Genomic DNA, 25,909 nt, shown 5'->3' on the forward strand with positions numbered 1-25,909 from the left:
TAACCCCTTAAATGATTTCTGTGTCTAAATTATGTCAAGACATAGGAAAGAAATTTGAAGACATCTTGTGGTTATTTTCAGGAAAGCCACTGAGAAAATAGACAAGCTTGCTGTGAAATATTGTTGACTTCAACATTTGCAGGATTAGACCACAGGAATTAAGATAACTAAAAGCTGGCATTCTGAAAGTAATATGTCCTATTTTATGATGTTGGCCCATGACATCAGAGGCAGATGTTGGTAGTGTGGCAGTAGAGGCTGAATGTTCTGTTACATTTCGTTCCATGTGCCAGATGGCAGCACAAAATGAGTCCAACAAAGTGGCATCAGATGTGGAAGTGCACATGAAGCAAAGGTGTGGAACTATGTGAAAAAAACAGCAACCACAGATATTCATCAGTGCTTGCTGAATGTTTAAGGAGATGAAACAGTAGATGTGAGCACAGTGAGATAGTGGGTAGTGCATTTCAGCAGTGGAAACTTTGACATGAAAGACATGCCACATTCCAGACAACCATGCAGATTTTTAAAAACACAGCATGCAGGCTCTTGTTCATCATTGGCAAAAATGCACAGCTAATGGTGGAGACTGTGTTGAAAGGTAGTGTTTTGTGACTGAGAATTTGCTCTAAGAAGTAATGTTATTGTGTTCTTTGTAGTTGTATGGGAATAAATAGGAGGCATTACTTTCAGAGTGATCTATGTATAGCAGGCAAGTTTGAATTCAGTTCCTTCCTGAAGCAGTGTTAAGGTTTAACCTGGCAGGTGGCTCAGCACCACACAGTTGTTTGCTCACTCTGCCCTTTCCCAGTGGGATGGGGGAGATAATAAAAAATAATAACCAAAGTAGATAGGACTCACAGGTTGAGATAAAACCATTTACTAAAATAGAGAAAAGGAACAAGATGATAGGACAGACAAGTATATCTATACTATATATATATATGTACACAAGCATATACAACAAGTGATGCACAAGCAATTGCTACCCAGATGCTGACCAATATCCAGATAGCCCCCAAGCAACGGAAGTGAGAGAGCTGAACTCCCACCCCTTTTCAAACTTTCCTTCCTCATGATGTCATACGGTATGGAATATTCTTTTGGCCAGTCTGTATGAGCTCTCCTGATTCTGTTTCCTCCCAGCTCCTTGGGCCCCCTGTCATTGGTAGCATGGCAGGAGAAACATAAAACTGAAACGGCCTCCGTGCAGCACTGCTCAGCAACAACTAGAAACATCAGTGTATTCTCAACATTGTTTTTCTTTTAAAACCAAAGCGCAGTATCATACCAGACACTGTGAAGAAAAACTGTCCCAGCTGAAATGAAGATAGGCAGGTTATCAGTAACTGCTGGTTTGAGTCTTTCAAGGAAAGGCTGGATGTTGTGTTGAGGGACATGGTTTAGTGGGAGCTATTGGGAATAGGTGAACAGTTGGACTGGATGATCTTTTAGGTCTCTTCCAACCTTGGTGATTCTATGAATGCAACACTGGCAAAACATTCAACACACCTGAAAAATCACGTTGTATATCTGGAAGATTTATGAGCAACAGAGAAAATGTATTTGTTATTTGTTATTTCACTAAAATCCACTCAGCACTTATTCCTTTTGTGGTACAGTAATTATTATGCATTTTTGTGCCAGATGGGTAGGATGCAGTATACTATCATAGTTGATTCTTAGTATTACTTTTGTGCTGTTTTTTCACTTTTTCTCCAAACATACTTAATGCATGCCTAATGGTCACGTTTGTATGGCCTTAAATATGGTTACAAGTATGCAAGGCAATTATCATTTGGCCGTTACTCTTTGAACTTCTTTAGCAGGTTCTTTTTGTTGTTGTTGGTTGTTGTGGGTGTTTTGAGAAATACACTGAGTATTCTGAAGACAAGCACAGTGATGCAAAGAAGGGTAGAAGAAATTACTTAATATTCCTAGACTGTGAGTAGAGTAGTAATTAGATCAGCATGGTTTGATTGATAAGGCACAGAAAATAAAGCCAGCTGAGGTTCTTTTCAGGTTTGTGTTCTCTTCTGCATGACCAAGCTGTCTCTGTTTGCTCAACTTCTGATTTTCATTTTTCTTTTTTTTTCTTTGTTTTGTTTATTTCTCTTAAAAATCTCTTGCTTTTGAGGACAGTTCCACTTTCTGTAGAGTTGAACACACCAGGGCCAGAGAGTCTGAAGTATTCTGAAGTTTCTGAAGTTCTCAAGGGATAATGTAATACAGATTTTACACATGTAGTTGGATACAAGTGATGATAGGGAGAAGAATCACACAAATCTCACAACAGTCTTTTCTTTTTTTTCTTCAAATATTTCATCTTCTCTGTACTTTCATTTGCTTTTTACCTCTCTCAAAAACGTATCTCAAGATTTATCATCTGTTCAATGAGGTCACCTGCCAAATTCAGCAGTAGGTATTATCATGGTCCTTTGAATTTATATTTTGTAGAGGAAAGACCAGGTTTGTCTGGTTTAAGTGACTAAAGGATTTATTTTTTTCATAGTAAACTATTCCTGCTTATAAATTCTAGGGTAAACCATAGCTTTCTCAAGTGGAAGCTCAAGGATTGTAGTGCATAAAAGGATGTATGCTGCACATATGGAGGAGTGCAGATCCTTAACTCCCCAGTCTGTAGTGATTGAAGCTTTGCTGTGATGCACTGCATGCTTTTAACTATCTGCATAGATCACTAAAATTCAGTATCTCCTTCTGACTAATGTGCTGTAACTGCTAAGCTTACTTTCACCACTATCCTTACTATCAGCTCTTAACAATGACAGTGCTAACTGAAGGCTGCTCCTGTGAATAGAATAGTCAAGGGTGTTTTTTTCTTCACGTTGTCCTTTCAAAATAACATCTTGGTCATACGTAACACTGGTTACTCATTTCCGGTTCAGTCACAGCACTTGTGGTTGTCTAGTGTCTAGTATTGGATCTCTTGTGCTCTTTGCTGAGAAAATAGTTATTGGTAGAAATTTTTTTGTCATGCATTTTTAAATAGGACAGATTGTCAACACTTCTCAATACTTCATCTCATAGATTCCACACACAACTAGAATAGATTGGTTGATGTGAAAATCTGTTCTTCCACCCATAACTGTGTGTAAAAGGGCTAAATAGTTTCCTTGTTAACAGTGTTCAGTGAAAGGTCAGCAAACACCGTTCTTAATCGATCTGAATTTGAACAGCTTTCTTGTTGCCTAAACTAAAATGCCTAAATGGTATGAAGTTCAAAAAGTTTTGAAGTTTAAAAAGTATAGGTAAAGATTTTGTTGTTGCTGTTAACCTACAGAGCTCTTTGACAACTGCATGCTGTGTTGGCCATCTATTGGAATGTCATCTAAGAGACATTAAGGGGTAGAGGAATATGTTACTCATAATTATGAAGCTCCACATACCGTTCTGTTCAATGTCAAAGCACTTCTAAGTACTGCAGATGGCTAACAAGTAGCCAGATCTTATTAAAGAAATGCAATTACTTTCACTAGAAAGGTTTTACAGTTATGTTCCACATCCTTCAATAACCTCCAGAAGACAGAGAAACATTAGAGCGCTTATGTTACAGAGCAAAAAGCCAAAGAAGTAAAAACTAAATTATTTCATGTCCACAATTTGAGAACTGGTATTAGAATTCAGAATGGTTTTTTTTTGGAATTGGTTTTACTTATTATTCATACTACATTATTAAAGCCAGAGGACATCATTACACAACACTCAAAAATAAATGAAAGGACAAGTTTCAAGACAGACCAAAATTGTGCTTTAGTTTTTGCTTTTCCATACAGGGTATACCTGAATCTTTCTCTGCTTTTTGCCTTATATCAACACGCGCACCTGCGTAGATTCAATGTAAATGAGAGCTAAACAAAATAATAGCATTTTATACTCTCTCATATATAAGTAAGTGGTTAATCAGATTCCTCTAAAAAATGCTGTCACTCAGTACAATAGACGGATTCATGCCAATCCATTCATAAAACACATATAGACAAAGCATACAGCTTTCTATATCTAATCACTGGCTAGTTTAAGAAAGCTCTCTCCATCTCATACTAAGTTAAAACAGTCAAATATAAATCTTATTTTACACCAGTGGCAGTCCTCAGTGTCCAAAAATCAAGTCAGCACACACAAACATGAAATTGGCTCAACTCACAAGACTTCTTTTCAAACTATTGATTATTCTCTACTTATCTGCCTGTGTTTGAATGTGTTTTAAATGTACTCAGCTCATATTTTTAGATTCTTACTTGAAGCCTTAGTGCTATATGCTAAATTTTGGTAAGAAGAAGCCATTTTGAAGGCAAAAGCAATTTTGAAGTAATTGCTTCTTTTGAGGAGATTAATATTAAAATAAAACATATAAACAAACAAACAAAAAAAACCAACAGAAAACCAACCAACTGGAAATATAACATAGTATGTATGATAAAAAGTTATTAGCACTTATAATTAGAAGTTGTACTGGGTTTACTTACACATTTTTTCCATTTATGTTTTTATCTTTCTTAAGGATATTTTTAGTCATCGCCATTGCTGATTTTCATTCTGCTTTTTCATTCAATTTAAAAATGAAGATTTCAAATGTTATAAAATGAATGAATGCTACATTATTTTGATTCTCATTGAAATAGGTTTTGCAAATGTGATATTGCCTTATGTATATTATGTATTTCAGCAATAAATAGTCACAACTCCTACATTTAGTATTTATGCTGTGTGAAGTACTATAAAGTAAACTTGTTAAAATTGAAGTCTTAATTAATACATCAAATGTTCGTTATGTTTCTTCATTTTAAGAAATATTTGAGGTGATTACTGCTTTAATTAAAAAAGATCAGTAGTTTTTATTAATATACTTAAAAAAACATAGTTTATGTCCTTGAATACTAAGTAACTAAGCAATGAACCAAAATTCACTCAGAATAACAACGGAATTTCATAGTATTCATTGGCATAATGTTTCCAATAATTGGATTAGCTTTAGATTGCTGGGAAAGTTATAATAGCTGTTGATTGAGGTGTATTACTGCTATAGCAAGCACTTTTTCAGGAGCTTTATGGAAAAACAAGGAATGAAATCCTAGACCTGTGGAACTCAGAGGCAAATCTCTCACTGCCTTAATGCTATCCAATATTTCATTTAGTGGCTTTGGACAAACACCCTTACAACTAAAGAGTTGGGAGCTGGACTAGATGACCTTTTAAGGTACCTTCCAACTCAAACAGTTCTATAATTCTGTGAAACTCAATGCTCTCATCTTCAGAAAATTCACAAATGTCTTATGTGACCACAGTGGACATTCAGCCTTTAAGGTACGGATGTCATCTACCTAGCCTTCTGCAAAGCCTTTGACATGGTCTCATACCACATCCTTCTCTCTAAATTGGCGAGGTATGGATTTGAAAGATGGACTGTTCAATGGATTAGGAGCTGGCTGGCTGGTCTCAGCCAAAGGGCTATGATCAATGGTTCTATGTCCGGGTGGAGGCTGGTCAGAACTGGTGTCCCCCAAGGGTTGGTATTAGGACCGGTGTTCTTCAGCATTTTCATCAATGACACAGATGATGAAATCGAGTGCACCCTCAGCAAGTTTGCAGATGACACCAAGCTGAGCAGTACAGTTGACACACTGGAGGGAAGGGAAGCCATCCAGAGGGACCTGGGCAAGCTGGAGAAGTGGGCCCTTGTGGACCTAATAAGGTTCAACAGGACAAAGTGCAAGGTGTTGCACTCAGGCTGGGGCAATTCCAGGTATTTATACAAACTGGGGTAAGGTCTCCTTGAGAGCAGCCCTGCGGAGAAGGACTTGGGGGTCCTGGAGGACGAGAAGCTGGACATGAGCCAGCAGTGTACGCTTGCAGCCTGGATGCCCAACTGTGTTCTGGGCTGCATTAAAAAAGAGGTGGCCCCCTGTACTCGGCTCTTGTGAGGCCCCATCTGCAGTACTGCATCTAGGCCTGGGGCTCCCAGTACAGGAAGGACATGGAACTCTTGGAGTGGGTCCAGAGGAGGGCTACTAAGATGGTCAGAGGGCTGGAGCACCTCTCCTATGAGGAAAGGTTGAGGGAACTGGGATTGTTTAGCTTGGATAACAGAAGGCTCCAGGAGACCTCACTGTGGCCTTCCAATACTTGAAAGGAGCTTATAAACAGGAGAGGGAACGGTTGTTTACGAGGGTGGATAGTGATGGGACAAGGGGGAATGGTTTTAAACTGAGACAGGGGAGGTTTAGGTTAGATATTAAAAGGAATTTTTTCACACACAGGGTGGTGATGCACTGGAACAGGTTGCCCAAGGAGGCTGTGGATGCCCCATCCCTGGAGGCATTCAAGGCCAGGCTGGATGTGGCTCTGGGCAGCCTGGTCTGCTGGTTGGCGACCCTGCACATAGCAAGGGGTTGAAACTAGGTGATCATTGTGGTCCTTTTCAACCCAGGCCATTCTCTGATTCTCTGATTCCATACCAGCTTGCATGCAGTCATTTTGACCTAACTGAATTTGCCCAGAAAGTCCACTATCCCTATGTGGGCTTGACTTAGTCATAGGCTACATTTCACTTTTCACTTGCCTTCTAAACTAGAGCACTGATTCCTGATTTTTAATTATCATTACTCCATGTACTGACAGTTAAGTCATTTGATATGTGAACATACGTCAGAGACTGAAAGTGAAGAATGTTGCCAATTTATCTCTTCTAAGAGATCATTGGAAAACAGCAAACTGGAAAAAATGAGGTTCATTCCTGCTGCTGAAGTAAGAAGGAAGGCACTGCCTGCTTTTACATTTTGAGTCAGGACAACTAGAATTCTCCCACTCAGCTACAGTTTGTACAGGAAAGAGTTTTGTCTCCCATGCTCCTATGTCACACAATTTCCAAAGCCATTTTATTTTTTCATAGCATGTTTGCCTGCAGCTGAGGCCTATGAGTTGTATACAATTGTAAAATCTGAGAAATTCTTTCAAACCTACTCAGTGTTAAGACAAATAAGTTTTCTATTGTGGATTCCTTGCTAATAGATAAAGGATTGGTGGATTTTAGGTTTTAATCAGCTACATTTCTCTGAATTAGCAATTAGCAACTAACTTATGGTGTTGCATTCTACAACATAGATTAATAAAAGAAAGGTCATGTGCTATGCTCCACATATTCAACACATGCTGATGCCTGTAACCTATCAGCAGCTGACTGACCTGATTAATTTCCATGGTTTCATTCAGCTTCACTCTTGAAATTCTTGTGGTCTGCTGAGCAAATAAAAAGTATCCCAAATTTAAAACATGACCACCATGAAAGATTTCCAAGAGATCAGACTTTTTATTAAGATATTTGCTGTTCATAGGACCAAACATTATGTAACTCAGAAAAAAATTACTTCTACTGTGAGCAGATCATGAGCTGTGAGAAAGCCTTGTTACAGAGAGAATTAAATAAAAAGCCCCATATTAAAAGGAACCAATAAATTTTGGACAAGAAATATATTAGAGTACATACTACACTGATAAGAAAAAGTATACTATGTTATTGATGATATACAGATAAATCAAGATAGAAAGGTAGAATTAAAACAAGAAGTTTCATCTTCATTTATACATTTTATAAATCAATGTATAAATTTTTCAGTTTCATTTATAAATAATTGAAATTATAAATTTCAAGCACAAAATTAGTGTAAACTTTTGATCTTCTATATTCTGAAAGCCACATAATAAGCAGTCTTCCTCTGCCTTTTCAGGTATTTCCTTCAAGGAGAAAGAGTTTTCTTGTTATGGAGGATAAAACAGTATGACTTAACATAGGCTAAGCACTGCTTAAAATAGAAGAATATTGATAGAGAGGAGCTCTAAAGGTGCACTCATGTTCACTGTATGAAAATGTTCAAAGTTATCCTCTTTGCAGTGTCTTCTTCAAATATATTAGTTCCTGAAGATTTTTAACTTTCACTGTTTACTATATTTTATTGTTGTTTTACAGAGAAATGGTTAATGCATGGTTTGCTGAGAGAGTTCATACCATCCCTGTCTGCAAGGAGGGGACCAAGTCTCAGAGTGAATCCTGTGCTTGTCACCAGCCTGCCTGCCCTGAGACCACCAACTCTGGAACACCTGCAAGGAAAATCTCTGCTTCAGAATTTGACAGACCCTTGAGGCCGATTTTTGTCAAGGACTCGGTAGGAGCAGTAAGCTTCCTCTGTGGCTCTGAAAAGAAGGAACAGATGCCTCTGCAATCTCCAAGGACTGGGACCAATGCAGGGGATCGGTGCTCAAGGCTTTTAGAACTTGTGAAAGACATTTCTAGTCATTTGGATGTCACAGCACTTTGCCATAAAATTTTCCTACATATCCATGAGCTTATAGCTGCTGATCGCTATTCCTTGTTCTTGGTCTGCGAGGATAGCTCTAACGAGAAGTTTCTTGTAAGCAGGCTGTTTGATGTGGCTGAAGGTTCCACCCTGGAAGAAGCTTCAAATAACTGCATTCGCCTGGAGTGGAACAAGGGCATCGTGGGCCACGTAGCTGCTACAGGCCAGCCTTTGAACATCAAGAATGCATATGAGGTAAACCAAGAAGACCTGTCATGAACTATTGTGAAACTAGAAACAGCCATATTATCTGCTGATGTAATATTGTCATTTTAGTATATACTGACATACCCCAGTAAAGATAGAAAGCAGACAGTAAACTTGCAATTATAATACATGTATTACACACAGACACAGAAACTTGGAGCTATGACTAATGCAACTGGAACGATAACTTCCAAATAAATTATTTAACTTTGTTATTAGCAGTCTGATTTTCAGCCTTAACCATTTATGTGCACATTACTGTTTGCACTTCTAGCTTCGAACAAGAAAATGTTTAGGTTTCTGTACCAAAATGAATGAAATTATGAGTGCAATTGTCTGCAAAACTACAGTCTTACAACAGAAAACAGTTTTGAGGATTTGACTGTATCTGAGGCATAAAGAGCAAGAGCGGAAGAAATAAGACCAGGATGAGGGTTGGAACTGTATAGCAGTCTTCCAAATAAAATAAGATTATAATTTGTCTAATTTAATACAAGGCTAGATGAAAAAAAGGAAGGGAATCCAGCAGTGGGACAAGACTTCTCTTACACCTCATCTGAACATCACTTGTTTCCAGAATCTTTGGATATGTTTACTTTGTGCTTTGAATTTAGGGGTGATGGAAATGTATTAAATTAATTGATTGAGTCAGATATACAGAGATAAAAATGCACAGTGCACCTCTGATCAATCGTGTCTTGGTTACTGTGAGCATGGTTATAGAATTGGGCACCATTACCAAGTAGTATTTTTCAGAAGCTACAAGGAGTGCAGAATGATTGCATATGTTGTTTTAATTTTCAAGAAACTCAAAAAACATTTGTTAATTACATTATTACAGTGGGACTTGACTTATCCTTGTATTTTAAAAGTTTCTCCTTGACTTGGGTCACTGTGCTCAATTTGAAATAAATTGCCAGAGAAAAGACAGCAGCCTTTAGAAATGGATAGTGAGGTTTAAAAAAAATCAAGGCTTTATAACAACATTCAGCTGAAAAAAAAAAAAAGATGCAACAGAGTAAGACAAAAAGACCAGCCATCTTCATGAAACTTTGTTTTCCTGTGGCCACATGTCTTTCTGAATGTTTCTGAAATTTCTGCTTGATGATAAAAGCTTCATTGGAGATACATGCATAAATTAATTATAATGATGGTCTAGACTGAAGAAAGGCTTCTTCTGACAGTTTTTTGTTTGGTTTTTTTTGGTTTTTTTTTTTTTTGCTCTGTCTGGCAACTATTTATCCACTGGCACTCATGATGCACTTTTTTTTTTTCCTTTGAACACACAGTTAATAACAACTTTGATTATTAAGTAGTAATGGAACCTTTGCTATCCTATATAACAGTTAATTCAGATGTCAGACTTTTTCAACCTTTTAAAAAGGCATGTATTCAAATAATCATATTTTTCTCTTGTATCAGGATCCAAGATTCAATGCAGAAGTTGACCAGATCACAGGGTATAAGACTCAGAGTATTCTCTGTATGCCAATAAAGAATCATAGGGAAGAGGTAAGATGCAGAATTGGGATCACTTTCTGTAATACAGTTTCTTGCTATGCCAATTCTTTAAACTTTTCTTAACTGTCAATCATTATCTTACAGCATAAAACTATCTCTTTTTAAAAACGACTTTGTGCTTATGATTGCCTGGACTTCAATTTTTTCTTATCTAGCTCAGTAATATAAGACAAATGGAATTGTCAAGAGGCAGAAGTAGAATATACATATTTAATTCTAGATGTGCCATTCATTGTTCCTGTCAGCATTGAAATTCTGTGCATATTTAGTGGTCTTTATCAGCATACTCTCAGATTGCAGTTAAGAGTTAGTGCGCTTCAACTTGGATTGTATCTAGATTATGTTCATCACAGGACACTAATTGTTTTTATCATTGTCTAAAACATTTTTTAGATTCTGTTAACTCTGGTCATTAACAATAAATTTAGAACCATAGTGCTTAAGACCAGGCGCTGAAAACATGTGGTGTTTATATAATTCAGAAAAATCTCTGTTAAGTTATTGTCCTGGTTTGGGGGAGATAGAGTTAATTTTCTTCCTAGTAGCTGGTATGGGTCTATGTTTTGGATTTAGGATGACAGTAATGTTGATAACACATTGATATTTTAGTTGTGGCAGAGCAGTGCTTACACGAAGTCAAGGTCTTTTCAGCTTCTTGCACAGCGCTGCCAGAAAAGATTTTGGGTCACAAGGAGCTGAGAGGTAAAAGAACCAGGGCAGCTGACCCAAACCAGCCAAAAGGATGCCTCGTACCATACGGCGTCATGCTGGACAGTTAAACTTGGGGGAGTTGGCCAGCAGGAGTTGCTGCTGCTCAGGGACTGGCTGGGCATTGGTCAGCGGGTGGGGAGCAATTACATTGTGCATCACTGGTTTTATATATTTTCTTATATTTTTCTATATTTATGTATAGTTTCCCTTCCTTTTCCATCCTATTAACCTGTTGTTATCTCAACCCATGAGTTTTAGTTTTTCTCCAATTCTCTCTACTGTGGGGGGAGTGAGCAAATGTCTGCATGGTGCTTAGCTGCCTATTGGGTTAAACACAATGTTCATCTAACTTAAAGTGAAATCACTGTAAAATAAAATCTCTCTGTTTGTTGATCTCTTGCATGCATTCTCCATGGATGCTAATTATCACAGAAGTTCTCCCTTTGAATATGATGCTATCGCAGTAGGGAGAATTCTTATTATGAAATTCTTGTAATGTCTTCTTATGCTGAGATATTCAAGAATGAATTCAGTAAAGATAAAGAAAGCATAAAACTGGAATTGAAAAAAAGGCAAGATCCATGTTCTTACCTGGGGAGATAGTTTGTATTTCTTTGCTGTTTGTTTTTTGTTTTGTTTGGTATTTGATCCTGAAAGTAATAGCCTTCAGCCACATCACCAGTTCTTAGAATGCTTGCATAGTGTAAGGCTCTTCACAGAGTGCACCCGGGATTTAAGATGGAGATTTTCTCTCCCATATTTCCTTTGTTTTTGCAGACTATGTATCGTTTCCAGATAGTTGAAAGTCCTCAAACTCCAAGAACAAATTCTGCAAAGATTATTTTGAAGATACTAAACCACCTTTTTCCTTGCTCTTCCATTTTTTCAAATCCTCTTACAAAGTATGTCACCCTGTCACATTATTAAATAAACTGATTAAGCTCTTGAATTTAGCTGATCTGTTGAACCTTACTCTAGCTAACCCAGACGATCAACCAGAATTTCCTTTCTTTACCTACCATAAACTTTGGTTTAAAATATTATTTCAGTACTTTCAAGGAGAAAGCTTGAAACTGGCTTGAGTTGATAGTGCCTCATGGACAACACTTGCAGTCTTGCTCTCCTGCTCTCATGCCCACTGAAAAGCCTCCCCTGTTCCAGTCTGCAGCAGCCACTGCTGGCCCTAAGCCAGCTGACAAGCAAATCAGATGTTGTGTGGAGGGCATACAGAGAGCAGTGCTCCATGTCAAACTGATGTAAGATTTTAAATTTCACCCACGCCATCCCATTTTCTTTGTTCTCAAATGGAAAAAAGTCTGTGTTCTCCTGTAATTGCAATCAGGAATTAATTATAAGGCCTTGCAAGCCAGAGAGCATGAAAGTGCTAACTTCTTATTGAGTCTTCATGGTGAATGGAGGACAGAATAGGACTTGTGTTTGTTGGTGAAATATGCCATGACTTACAGGCTGAATAAACCTGCAATTGGCCGTATCTTCTGTTAGGTTTCTCCTCTTAAGTGCATCAGCAAATGGAAATGAAGCAGATACGTATTTATTTTGAAAGCTTCAGCCAACATGAATTTTGTGGAGAGAGTTACACTGACTCTTACATGCAGTAATTTGAAGGAGCTAAGCCAGGAGATTTCTGCTAGGAAAGGATAACACTTTTTCTTTCCCTTCTGATTTTAAAGTCCCTACCAGAAGGTTTTTGTCCCTCTCACTGTAACAGTTTGCTGATATCCTTCTGGACAGATGTTGGAGTCAGTGAAACAGTCTTCAACTTGCCATCCGCTTTTTGAAGAAAAAAGAAGAAAAAAAAAGAATACTGTCTCCTCCCTGTAAAAACAAACTAAATAAGTAAATAAATTCCCAAGGCCCCTCTAAAAATACTGAAGCTAGTGAATGCCTCCTTAGCCCACATCAGCAGCCACAGTCAAAAGATAATTCTGGAAGACTTCCAAAAATAAACACTGAGAATGAGAAGCAAATGTGTCTTTTTTGTTTGTTTGTTTAGTATTGGTATTCTTTTTTAAAACAAAGGAGTCGTTAATCCAGGAAGAAAATCTCATGTTGATTATAAAATGCTCTGGGCCTGCTGAAGTATGAAGATTTTTCCAGTAGATGTTTTTCACATTTCCTTTATTTCCATGAGGCCTGTGAGAAACCAACGTTTTACTTAAAAATAACTACTAATAAGAAATTCCATAGATGAAAAGAAGAAAACAGTTTGATTCACAGTAGTGCTCACAAAAAGGACCCAGCAACTAGTATTAATCTTGCCAAGAGAAAAGTAGTAAAGTATAAGTCTGTCTGCACAGACGCACTGAAGAATGGAAATACATTGATGTGATAGTAGAACATTTAATGTTTTTCATTCCCCTGCTCAATCTACTCTTGCTGACAGAAACGCCACAAAAATATTATATTACATCCTGTGATCAGATCACAGATGCTTGTGTAGTGCTAGTTTGTAAAGAGTTCTCATTTGCTCATAAAACACTGCAAATACAAAATGACCAAGCTTTGTTTCAACTTCAGGGGCTTTGATCAAAGTCCTGATACCCGTAAATCAGTACTGTGGAATGACTGTCTAATAATTAAATGGAAATCCTGTCCATCTCATCATATGCCAAAAGAATTGCCACATGATGCTTGGGGACAGACAAGGCTATATCATTTGCTATTTTTTTTTTACCTCTGAAAAGCCATAGAACCATAGTTTGGAAAAGACTTCTAAGATCATCCAATCCAACTGCGCACTTATCGCTGATGTTGCCCACTGAACTATGTGGCTAAGTGCTACATCCACCCTTTCCTTAAACACTTCCAGGGACATTGACTACACCACTTACTTCCCTGGGCAGCCTGTTCCAATGCATTACCACTCTTTTTGAGAAGAAATTCTCTTTAATATCCAACCTGAATGAGGAATGTGAATGAGGTAGAAATTGAAGCCTTGAATGGGAGTCATTAGGTTAAACCAATTTGTAGAGTTATCCAGAACTGATACAAGGGTCAGTACAGCTCTCTGGTTTGGGATATCTGTAGAATGGATGTTTCTTGACTGGGAGAGTCATCACAACTGGTGTGGAATGTGTACAGAAATGACATCAGTTTCTGCTATTTCTACATTATTTTTCTTTCAGTTGTGCAAAGAAATTTCCATAATATCCTATTTTGATTTAATTTCTATTAAAATCTGTAGCATTTTCTCATTTGGGGACTTTCAGTTGTATTGAGTGAGACTTGTCATTCAGACTCTAGGCCTCAAGTACATGAGGCTGAACTTCCTACTAATTGGCAAGGCAACTCTTTTTTTTCTGGGAATACACAGTTCAATTGTTCAGTTGTTGGTGTTGTCTTAATTTTCTCTATCTCCTGTCACCATGAAGCTTTTCCAAATACATCAGGGGCATATTCATTCAATTTACACCAGCCTTTTTAAGTATCCTGACGAACTTTATAAAATATAACCATGTTAACGTGACGCAGTGTAGAAATACCCAACTTCACTTGAAACAAACTGACTCTGGTTTCTAGCAGCAGTCTTGCTGCAGGATTATGGAAAACGGTCATTTGCTTCTTGGATGGATTTTCATCTTATGCTGAGATATTTTGTAGCAGCTAGACTGCTAGGAGTCATGCAGGCTACTGCTGGCAAGAATGATAGAGGATGTGAAAGTTTGTTGATTAAAAATGAAAGCCTGTAAACACAAGTCTGTCCCTACAGGATAATTTTGTAAGCCTGATCAAAGTTCTACAAGAGCAGGAGAGCAAAGAAAGCTTAAAACCACTTAATTTGTCCTCTCATGTGAATATGTCCCACCTTTACAAAGAGATAAAAGTTGAGTTTTCCTCTTCCTGTTACCATTTTTTGGCTTTGCCCACTTTTTTTTAAGGTGCCAGGAAAAAAATACATACGTTTTTTATTCTGAGGATGCAAAACAGTCTTTTTAAAATCAGCTGAAGTAAGAACAAACTAAAAAGGGCACCGAATCCCTGTAGAGCTGGAAAAGCTTTCACAGAATTAGGCCTGCAGTCTTAATGTACAGAGAACTGCAGCACATTCAGATAAAATTCAGATCAGTTACCAGGACTGAAGTCATTAGTTATCATCGGATAAGAAGCATTCCAGGTAGCCTGCTACTTCTAGAAGCAGGAGACAACTACTGGAAGAGAATAGTTAGTAAAAGTAATGCCGTCTGATAATTAAAAGAAATCTCTCCTTGTAACGTGGATCACATTTTATTGAATGGGTTAAGTGTTACAGCTAAAGAAGAAAGGTTACAGAACAAGCGGCAGCACTGGAAGATTGCTTGTGTTGCCAGCAAGAATACAATTAGGAGAGCTGTGTTCTGATCTGGAAAAACAGGTATGGCTATCAACCCAGTAACTGTTAGGTGTTTGCTTTTTATTTCCTTTTCTGAGACTGACAATAAGAGAACTATTCCATCATCAAAATTGCTTTTGTGTTCGCAATATATGTTTGCCTTATGGCATCTGAATATCGAATTACAAAGTATTTGGTATCTGATCCAAGAGGACTTTTTTTTCTATTGATTTATTGATCTATTGAAAGAAGGCTGGACAAAGGAGTAAGCTCCTTTGTGTACAGCTTATTATTTTCTGCCCATCCCTTTTGCGCTTCAAATACAGCAAACCTGGATAGAGGGTCTTGCTAGGAGCTCCATGACTGCTATGGTGTAACACCCTACCTAAAAGCTCATGAAAAAGCATTTTTAGCACTCAACAGATCACTAGTTACTTTAGGGATTAGGGCACAAGATTACAGATATCTGAGTACAAGCAAATAGTAATTACTTTAATGTTTACTCTCCCTTATTCTTGGTTTTCTTTTTTCCACAGCACTTCCTAATGATTTTCTAGTAGTCATCCCCTTTCATGGCTGTTTAAGCCTCTGTTTCCTACTAGTTTTTCCTTGGTTGAACAACAGATATGCAGGATAATTCTGTAGGCATAGCGAGACAGTGACAAAAAGTAACTATCTTTGATTTAGTGCTGCAGCTTTTAAGAAGGTTCATTTAGTGTTTGCTTGTTAAGGAAGAAAGATGAAACAGTAGGTGATTTAAAAAAAACACAACATATTTTTGTTAGACTGGAACAGTACATACATCAGTGAGTGTTCAAGTGGGCTGTCACTTTTTTTACAGTGTTCTTCAGGCTTTCCAGAGAATTATCTTTATCTCATATATACAGATATGTCTTGTTTATTGCCACAAATATATCACACTTTTATCTGAGTAACATTTCTGTACAGCTTAGCTCACAGTAGCTACTGTCAACCTTTTATTCAACATATATTCAACATAACACCCATCTGGAGAGACCAGACCTATGTTGTTTCAGATTTATTTATATTAAGTTTGAAAAATGAAGATTTGGTTTTCATACTGTGCTTAGAATTCTTTAAAATGCAGGCCTATGTTTGACACAGCCTAAAATGCTATCACTTTTGTCGTAATTACGTAATCATTTCAGTAAAAGGAACAAATGTCCCTGGGTTTTTACATCTTCTCCTCATTACCCTCTCTCACACCCCAATCATGGTATCATTAAGATTGGAAAGACCACTATGATCATGTAGTCCAGCTATCAACCCATCACCACCATAGCACTATATCACGTCACTCAGTGCAACACCTACACGTTTCTTGAACACCGCCAGGGACCATGATTCCACCACCTCCCTGTGCAGTTTGTTCCAATGTCTCACCGCTTTTTCTAAGAAGAAATTTTTCTGAATAACTAACCTGAATAATACACATCTCAGTGAAGTCCACTTAAATTTGTACTGGTATAAATACAATTCAGGCCAGAATTTGAGTCAGTTTAATTTTATAATGTGTCATTTTATATGCAAAAATTGCTCATAAAACAAGGTTCTCTTTAAAAGTTTAGAATGTTACTGGAAAATGTATTCTTTCTGTCAATATTTTTTACTAAAAAAAAAGGACTTTATACAGTTTGTCTTTTGCATGAAATTGCTATTATCAAGACAAGTATGAACTTTTAATAGGTTTACTCTCCTCAGTGTTCTTTCCCCCTTCTATTAAAAGCTTTTATTGGATGGACTTAACAAAGACACAAAATGACCATTTCCATTGGAACACATGCTTTTTATAATTTATGAGAAATCTGCAGGCTAATGAAGGGAGGCTAAGTAGTCTTTCTGTGGTACTAATATGGTCCTGTTACTGTTTCCTTTTAGTTTTAAGCACGCCCAGCTTTCCTTTCATTGTGAGGGAGATGTTTACACAAGTCAAAATTACTCACCTTTAAGAGCCTCTTAACTCATTAAAATTGTCTTCCTTCATGCTGGACCAAAGCTGGAAAAAGAAAAAGAAAAAAAATGAGAAACCCAGAAAAGATAGCAGTCGGAGAAAAGGCTTAAGCATTAGTCTTTCCACATGCAAGTAAATGTAAAAGCATACAGATTAAAGGATTTGCTTACAATTCAAAGCTGGCTGTAGAAATAAATATGGCAAGTATATTGTTATTACAGTGAGAATGCTCTCTAGATAAGAAATCATCACTGAAGTAAATGAGAAGTTGACTGTGGGAAGTCTTGCATTGTATGGAATGGACATGACAGCTGAGCTTTATTTCAGACAGACATTTTTGAGCCCACAGTTGGCAGTGACTCATGCTGCAGAACAATGACCTTACTTGTAGCATCAGTATTTTGGGAATGCTGCTGTGAGAGACAGTAAACTGTTGTCTTTTCCATTACAGAAATATAACTGTATGACCTCCTTCAGTTTAGCAGTTATAAATGTCATGAGTAACACATAAATACAGCTTCTTAAACACACACAACATAGTTTTCTCCTGGTATTGTTTATCCTAAAAAAGTAAGATGAAAAAACTACTGTCATTAACAACTTGAAATGGTCTTGTATGACTTCAAACTCAAAGCAATTTTTTTCAAAACCTATCTTTAAGTAAATACTTACAGTAACAAACTTGATTCTGGCAGGTACCCAACATGTGCATACTGTTTTTCAATTCTAACCGAACAGTTCCAGAAATAAACAGAAAGCAAAAAGATCACAGTAGAGAGATCTTGTAAGAAGCCTACAGTAAGAAGGGGAAGGTTTTGGAAACTTCATCAGAGCTAGCAGGAAGGGTAGGTTCTACACATAAAAGTAGATGACAGTTTCAGAAGTATAAACCACTGCTGCCCTTGTGTGAGATGATTGCTTCACTTTATAGAACAAGTCTTGGATCAAACCAAACATTCTTTATAAGAGCATCCAGGAATTTTGCCACTGTTTTTCTTTCTGATAAGTCAGGCTCATGCTCAAAAATTTGTAATACAAATAAATCAGAAATAAACAGGTTTAAATGCAAAAGTCAACCAAAGGAATACATGTAGTAATCATTTATTTTCATGTATGTTGAGGAATACCACAGTCCAACGACAGACTTCTCAAAAATGATCTAATTATTTCATTTTTAATACACTAGGTTGTTGGCGTGGCTCAAGCAATTAATAAGAAATCTGGAACGGGTGGGACTTTCACGGAACAAGATGAAAAGGTACAGAAGCTGGACATTTATGTCTCTGTTTTCATAGGAGAGCAGGGGTTGAAAATGTTACTGCTTTTCACACTGATCAGACATTTTAAAGTTATGAAAAATGAAACACCTCTAACAAGAAAATTCCTTGTTATATTGCAGTTTTTTCGCTTGTAAAGCCATGAGAAAAGTAGATGGGATGTAGTTTAATTTCTTGATCAGAAAGATACCTCTCATATGCCTCTGAAACACAGGCTTACTCTACTGAAATACACTGTAGGACAGCTTCACAGCTTATAATAGACATAATCTTTTATGAACTGATATTAACTTTCCTGGCATTCCCAACAATATGTATTTTGGATATTAAAATTTGTCTAGTGATTACTTTTTAAATACTGCATCACTTCCCAATACAGCAATTGCAGGAAGAGAAAAGCCTGGGATAAATTATAAATATATGAGATCATCAGAAGAGGAGATGGCAACTTGACTCCCAGTTCTCTCACGGTAGTTGTTTTCCAGACATTTCTGGAACTCACTTTAAATTTGTATAGCAAAAAAAGCTGAAGATGATTCAATATCTGTCAATAAAAAAAATCAGAATTTACTGTTTCCTTTTGAAAACTTTCCCATTTAAAGCAAAATGTATACAGAGTATCTACAAGATATCAGAATTAATCACATTCAGAAACTGAAAAAAAATTAGTGGTTTTGCTATGTTAACAGAATATTGTTCCACTTCAGAAGAGACTGAATTCCCCATAATAACAGATGCTGATTGTCTGTACTGTTTTTCTAGGTAATATCTGTGTTATTGCAAAATGACTTGATTCTTATTCTGATCCTACTCTCACCAGGATAAACTTGCAAGACTATTCTTTTAAAAAAGGGAGAAGAGATTCTTGAGGAAAAAAAAGTATGAGTGGCTGAAAAAAACCTGAATTGCCAGAAATATCTTTAAATATCAATTAATACTTCAAGATGAAAAAATGTAACAGTTGAACTTTGAATAAAGCTAAGAAGCTGAGAGACACTATCTTCATCAGAAGCTTATGTTTATTTCTCTACAGGATTTTGCTGCATATTTGGCATTTTGTGGAATTGTTCTTCACAATGCTCAGTTGTATGAAACATCTTTGCTTGAAAACAGGCGTAATCAGGTATGATCAACAGGTTTGTCCCAAAAATATAAAAATTACAGTTAGCTAGAAATCAGTGCATTCTGCTGTTTCCTTCTCATGTGGCAGCCGTTCCTTGGCAATTTTTAATTTCTCTAATTGAATACTATGCATAATGCTATGTAAACATACTAAATGTTGCCTGAAGTTACCCTGTGGCTCACTGTGTATATTACACAACCAGATGCTTCCATACTCCAGAAATTTCAGGTAAAATTATCCATACAAAATTGTAGAGATTATACGGATTGCTCTTTTAGACTCCTACAACTATAAATAGTCACTAACGATATTTTCCATAATGATCAGACAGGAAATAGAATTTTCTTTCTACTCTGTAGCCATCTATGTAATTGATGGTTTATTAATGCCATGGTCTCTACGGGTGGAGTATGTCTACCCAATATGGTATGGTTTTGGAGAAACAACTAGGCAGCAGGTCTTTTAATAACTTTCTGGTAGGTCTGGGTTTCCAAGTGAATATCAGTGTTCGTAAATTGGTACAAATTTGGATAATCTTTTCAAATTGGTTCCATGCTTCCTGTGGGGATAAAGGGAGTATAATTTGCCGACATCTGAGCAGAAGTCCTTCAGCAACAGCTTTGAAATATGACAGCCTGTGTCTAAATGATGTTTTTACCAAATGAGTTCATTAGGATTTGTTTGAATTACCACGAATAATTGTGTTTGAAAGTCTAAAGTAATTTAAATATCACTGCTGACGTTCTTATAATGCACACATGAGCCATAGGAATTTATTAGGTTTCCTAAGGGCAAATTAGAGTTTGTGGTCTGGACTTCTCAAATTTCATTTGATCAACTGTTAATGCCCAAATCTACTCTCTCTCTCCAACTGAAAACATCAGACAGCTAAGTATGCTATCAATTTCTTCCATCAAACATGTCAAACTGGCTTTTAATTACTGCTGCCTTGCGGTCTGTGTAAGAGCCAAAGCTTAATCTTTGTCACAGATGTACGTGTTGACTTCCTTGGTTCAGGGAGTAGGGGGAAGAATCATACTGAGTAGTAACTGTAATTATTGTTTTCATCACAGCTAGTCAAATTTTCACAAAGACCTGTTTTCCAGGTGCTTCTTGATCTTGCCAGCCTTATTTTTGAAGAACAGCAGTCTTTGGAAGTCATTCTGAAGAAGATAGCTGCCACTATAATATCCTTCATGCAGGTGCAGAGGTGTACCATTTTCATAGTGGACGAAGATTGCACTGTGAGTAGGATTTTTTTATTTGAAGGCAGAAGAGCTTATTCCCTAGGGGAGGTATGAACAACCCATAGGCTGCAGAAAAGGAGAAGGATTTTATTTTGTAATAATAATCTCTCTCAGTGTATTTAAGAGATTCACTCCTGAATACAACAGTACAGAAGAAGAATTTACATAATGCATGTATTCACATAGTCATACTGTCTCTGCAAGTCAACCAAACTCCAGCACTTACTTTCCAGTCTGTAGTTTGAATCTTTAGTGCAGGGACAATCTAATTTCTCCCTGCAATTAGGATTCTCAATTGTAGGGAAAAAAACTACGTGAAAAGCAATACAGATTTGTTGAAATGCTTAGAAGGCATTGATGTCCTCATCTCCACAAGCAGAGCAGATATTATGCACTCTTGGTGCATTCACTTGGATGAATGTTCAAATTTGGAACTTCCAGAGATAGATGGTACAGCTTATATACTGGCATTTCTTCTCAGAGTGATCAGTAGAGATTCAAGATACTTCAGTGATATTAAAAACTATGTATTTTTGTCATAGGATTCTATACTGTTGCTGCTTGATATGAAATGAAGTTTAACAGTTTTATACCTACATTTATTACAGAGCAGATTGCTTTCCACATGAATACTACTCTAGTTATTACTCTACTACTACTCTAAGTTATTACATCCACATCTATAAATTATAATATCCTCTTGTTTTTTCAGGATTCATTTTCTAGTGTGTTTCATATGGAAGCTGAGGAATTAGAAGATTCAGCAGAAAATCAGAAGAGGTAAAGCAATGAAATTAAGCTTTTGTTAACCACCGGAAAATGTTGAAGAAATTATGTTTTTAATGTTATTTTTCATAATAAAGAACCGGTGTACCATTTCATCCCACTGGCTACCACATATTTCTGCTATCTGTTGTGGAGCAGATTTATCCTGAAACATACATAGACAAGTTGTCACATCAAGAAGCCTAGGAGAACAAGGCCTGGCCTCTTCACTTTTTCAAGTTCATTTCTACAACTCAAGGAATATGACTGACAAAATCAAAAGAAAAATTGTAAAGTTCTTTCAGTCATCTTCAAGAAATGACTAGGGATTTAAGCTCGGAGGAAGAGAAAAATGTAAAAATAATTCAAATATTCAGATTACGTAGTTGGCAAAATTTAATCTGAATCTCTCTATATTTAAGTTTTGAAAATTAACTGCCTCCATAACCTGTCTGTCATCACAGGCAGTTGATACCAATAGTGTCAGAAGAATGAAACACAGTCCTATCAAAAATACCGTACTACAGATGTCACGTCCAGAGAGAAAATCAAAATTTCCATACCTTTGATCTTTTTTTAGAGAACATTTCTGATATGAATTTTAATAATATGCATTTGAAAATGAACTCCAAAGCGTGTGGCTAAAGCAAATAACCCTTGAACTGTGTTGGGATTTTAGACAATGTACAGTCATAAAATACATAGGTACAAAATGGCCCTAAGAAGACAGGATAACTGTTATGTAAAGAGACAGAATTCACCCTCCTCTTTATTATCTTTTTTATGGGTCCTAGTTGATGTACTCAGAATTTAATTTACTGCTTGCATGGACCGTCACTAATTTTTTTCTCATGATTGATAAGGAGGGAATGCTAGAACCTTAGCTGCATATCTGAATTTTGTTCATGAAACAGCACAGTTACATGTCATGGACTGAGTCAGCCACTGGAGTTAGAACTGGCGCTTTGTTTTAAGGTCACATTATCAGGCAACAGAAGAAATCTAATTACATGGATTAGATGGGAAGTGTTACTTTACAAGATATAATTTCAGACTTATTACATAATCAAGGACCCTGAATCAAGCCCAAATCAGACTAATATGCAGAACTATACAGATACAGCCTTATATAATCAAGTTGGTGAAATAATGAAAGAGCAATTTTTCTCCCTTTAGCACTGTGAACATCTTTTGCAAGTGCACTTGCACCAGAAGGATAACTAAAGTCAAGTCAAATGTTAGAGTAAACTACAGGAACTTGATGATAATATGTGCATTACTAGGATGTATGTGCTCTCCTCTAATGCTGACAATGTGTTCTGATTGAACACCTCTAATTAAAAACTTAATGTCTACAAAAGCAGGAGATGACTGATCTTGTGAAGGTATCTTATGACCCAATTTAGAAAAAAACATCTCTATGGCAAGAGCAGAATCCCCATACCGATTGTTCTGTTAGAAAAGTTTGAAATAAACTTTGACGTAGAAACTTCACAAGTATTACCAACTGCACTCAGTCTAAAGAATATGCATGTCTCATACAGTATTGATTTTTCAGGTCTGCCAGATTTGCAAATAGTTTGTTTTCAGAGTTGTTTATTTCAGTGTAAACCCAGTTGCTCATTCTTTGTCCTTTATCTGCATGTCCTGTATTATTTCTTAAGTTTGATGTTTGGTGATAAAATTTTGGAATATTGAAGAAATGGTGCAGTGTATAAATTAATTCTCCCAGTCATTTTGCAATGACAGATGGATTAGTGTACAGGATTGGAACTCAGTTCCACTATAATGCTGTTGGTTATATCTTTCTTGGCCCTATATGTGAAGGATATTCACAATTACCTGCTTTGCATAATGAAATGATTTGATGTCATACTAAGCATATAAAAATAATATTGCATCTTTCAGGGACTATGATACAAACAAAATCAATTATATGTATGCTCAGTATGTGAAGAATACAATGGAGCCTCTCAACATCCCAGATGTCTGTAAAGACAGAAGATTTCCCTGGACAGTAAGTAAAATAACCTTAGATTTGTAATTCAGAAATGAATTTTTCTTTTCTGTTCACCTTTCAAATCTTTCTTGCTTTTTCCTTAGGTTTTTTTTTTTGTGTGTGTGTCTGTTTGTTTTTGTTTGATTGATTTGTTTTTGGTTTTTTGGTTTTTTTTTTTCCTTCTAATTTAATGTTCACAAACTGCAAACAAAGAGATTTACAACCTTTGTTTTATAAGATTCACCATCAGTGGAGAAATAGTACAATACCCACAAAGTGGGCAGTGTATCTGTACAGCCATTATTTAAAAAGCTCCGGCATTCATTTGTGAATAAACAGACATCATGATGTGGAGAGCTGGCAATACATTCTCCAGAAAGCATTTAAGTGAAGAACAGTTGGAGATTTTCATAGTAATCCTCTGTAGCTTCTTGTGATTGTTGGGAGGCTTTCAGAAGTTCCTTCCCTTTTACTCTCTCCCTTCCTTACTTGGCAAGGATTAATGATATGCATGCGAGTTCTTTGCTGTTTTGGATAAGCAACAACTTCTTTTTTTTCTGGAAGCTTTTGCTTTACACTTCATCAGATATATGCTCATGCCATAATGTACTACAGAATACATACTGCCAGTGCCAGTAGGGAAGGCCAGTTGGCAAGACTCAGATTACAGTCATGGCTGCGCTGAAAGCTGTTGTCAATACGATGCAAAATTGTAATTCTGTGTTTTCCTCTCAATGCAGAATCTTGAAAAAAACTCTTCTTACAATAGATAGGCACATAAGCTCAGGGAGAGAGTAAGAGGAGAAGTGTTATGGTGATGAGCAGGTTTTTACCAAGCACTTTGTTCTGAATCACACAACTAAGAGTTCAGAAAGTACAACGTTGATTATGATTGTACCAGTAAGTGGATAGGAGGAGCAGCATCATGGTGGAGAGCTATGTTGCTTCCCTTTTGCTCTGTGCAAGGTTTCACTGATGTTCTGGAGTGGGATTTTATGAAGGACAGAGCAAAAAAAAAAAAAAAAAAAAAAAAAAAAAAATGAGTGCTCGCCATAGCGCAGGGCCCAAAGTTATCTTACTGCAGGAGTGGAAGAAAAAAAAGAATCACATGGATATACTACATGAGATCATTAAAACATAAGCAACTATTTTGAAGACATTTTAAAATACATAAAAGGAATACCGAATGACTGTCTGAAACAAAACTTTCTATTTGTCAGAGAAGTTAAGTTCTTACACATTTTCCCTGGAATCTAGTTGATCTACACATTATGCATGTGAAAGAAACATAAAGAAAATAATGTTTTTTAACACAGCCACAGTGGCTGCATCGCTACGCAACATAAGAGAAACCTTAAGGCTGAACTGTAGGCAAAATCTTTTTAAAGCTGACAAACCATGGCATGAGGAAAATCCCAGGTGTACCTAGTAAACTAAAAATGCTGACTTGCCTCTTTCTTTGGAAAGTTCACTTCCTCACTTTATAAAAAGGACTTTGTGCTTTCTAAATGAATTGGCTGCCAACGTAGTGACATGAGGCAGAGAACCAGTATAGGTTCCTTCACAGGAGAGCCCTGATATTGCCTGCCTCGGGTTCTGTACATAGAAGGACAGTAAGTAAACCAGCAGCCATGCATCTTTGTTTTCCCCTGAACCAACAAAGCTAGAGTAGTGGAGTTAAAGTTCAAATATCTACAACACTCTGGAAGCCATTTATGCCTGTTCTTGTTTAGTCGTCTTCCTTTTCATTAATACTGAGTCAAGTATTTTTTTTAAGCACTGTGAACTCTGTTTTTATCTCACTCCATACAAGTTTGAGTTTCAGTGCATTTGAACTTCACCGTAAAACAGCAGGTTCTTATTAGGGTAGCCTTAAACCAATTTTCATGCCAACTTGATTTAATGTTTCTCAGTTGCCTCTGCTGAAGAGGTCTAGGGAGAGATGCTGGCTCTTATCCTTTTACAGCTGATTACACATGTACATCTTTTTAGACCAGAGTACAGAAACCAGTAAATCATAGTCTTGAGTTATTCCATCTATCCTTTGATAATGAGCTACCAAATATTGAATTCCCATAGTCATGTAAATTATCCATCATGACATAATCCTTAATGTTTTCTTCAGATACTCATACTTCCTATTGCCAGTTACAGGCAATAGAGTGCATTCGCTTGCAAAGGAAACTTTCAATCTCTTGCAGAGCACCAAATAGCAAAGCAACAGTAGTAAAAACAAACAAATAATTCACCCAAACCCTTTGATCTGAAATATTGGTGTGTGCACATCTTTTGTGCCACATACAATTAGAGATTGACCCTAATTTACTTCTCGGCAACTGCCACATTATTCTAGAACTAAGAGCTACAGAACAAAACTAGGTCACT

General features: G+C 36.8%; 1 protein-coding gene and 1 long non-coding RNA gene across 7 annotated transcripts in view; one reads left to right on the forward strand and one right to left on the reverse strand.

Moving 5' to 3' along the window:
- PDE5A (phosphodiesterase 5A) overlaps window positions 1–25,909 on the forward strand; it is a 132,412-nt gene that overhangs the window by 75,163 nt on the left and 31,340 nt on the right. For all 6 annotated transcript variants that reach the window (XM_048943322.1, XM_048943317.1, XM_048943318.1 and 3 more), the window contains exons 2-8: window positions 7,985–8,567; window positions 10,002–10,091; window positions 18,300–18,371; window positions 19,424–19,513; window positions 20,620–20,757; window positions 21,473–21,540; window positions 23,434–23,542. In XM_048943322.1, coding sequence (XP_048799279.1) covers window positions 7,989–8,567; window positions 10,002–10,091; window positions 18,300–18,371; window positions 19,424–19,513; window positions 20,620–20,757; window positions 21,473–21,540; window positions 23,434–23,542 — 1,146 coding nt within the window. In that variant the 5' untranslated portion in view covers window positions 7,985–7,988. The remainder of the gene's footprint in view (window positions 1–7,984; window positions 8,568–10,001; window positions 10,092–18,299; window positions 18,372–19,423; window positions 19,514–20,619; window positions 20,758–21,472; window positions 21,541–23,433; window positions 23,543–25,909) is intronic.
- The window catches only part of LOC125692616 (uncharacterized), a 42,150-nt gene continuing 26,344 nt past the window's right edge, over window positions 10,104–25,909 (reverse strand). Inside the window, exons 2-3 of the long non-coding RNA XR_007376781.1 lie at window positions 17,106–17,158; window positions 10,104–12,965 (exon numbers count right to left, since the gene is read on the reverse strand). This is a non-coding gene — a long non-coding RNA (uncharacterized LOC125692616). The remainder of the gene's footprint in view (window positions 12,966–17,105; window positions 17,159–25,909) is intronic.

Source organism: Lagopus muta, chromosome 4 (genome assembly GCF_023343835.1).
Source record: "Lagopus muta isolate bLagMut1 chromosome 4, bLagMut1 primary, whole genome shotgun sequence".
Lineage (NCBI taxonomy): Eukaryota > Metazoa > Chordata > Aves > Galliformes > Phasianidae > Lagopus > Lagopus muta.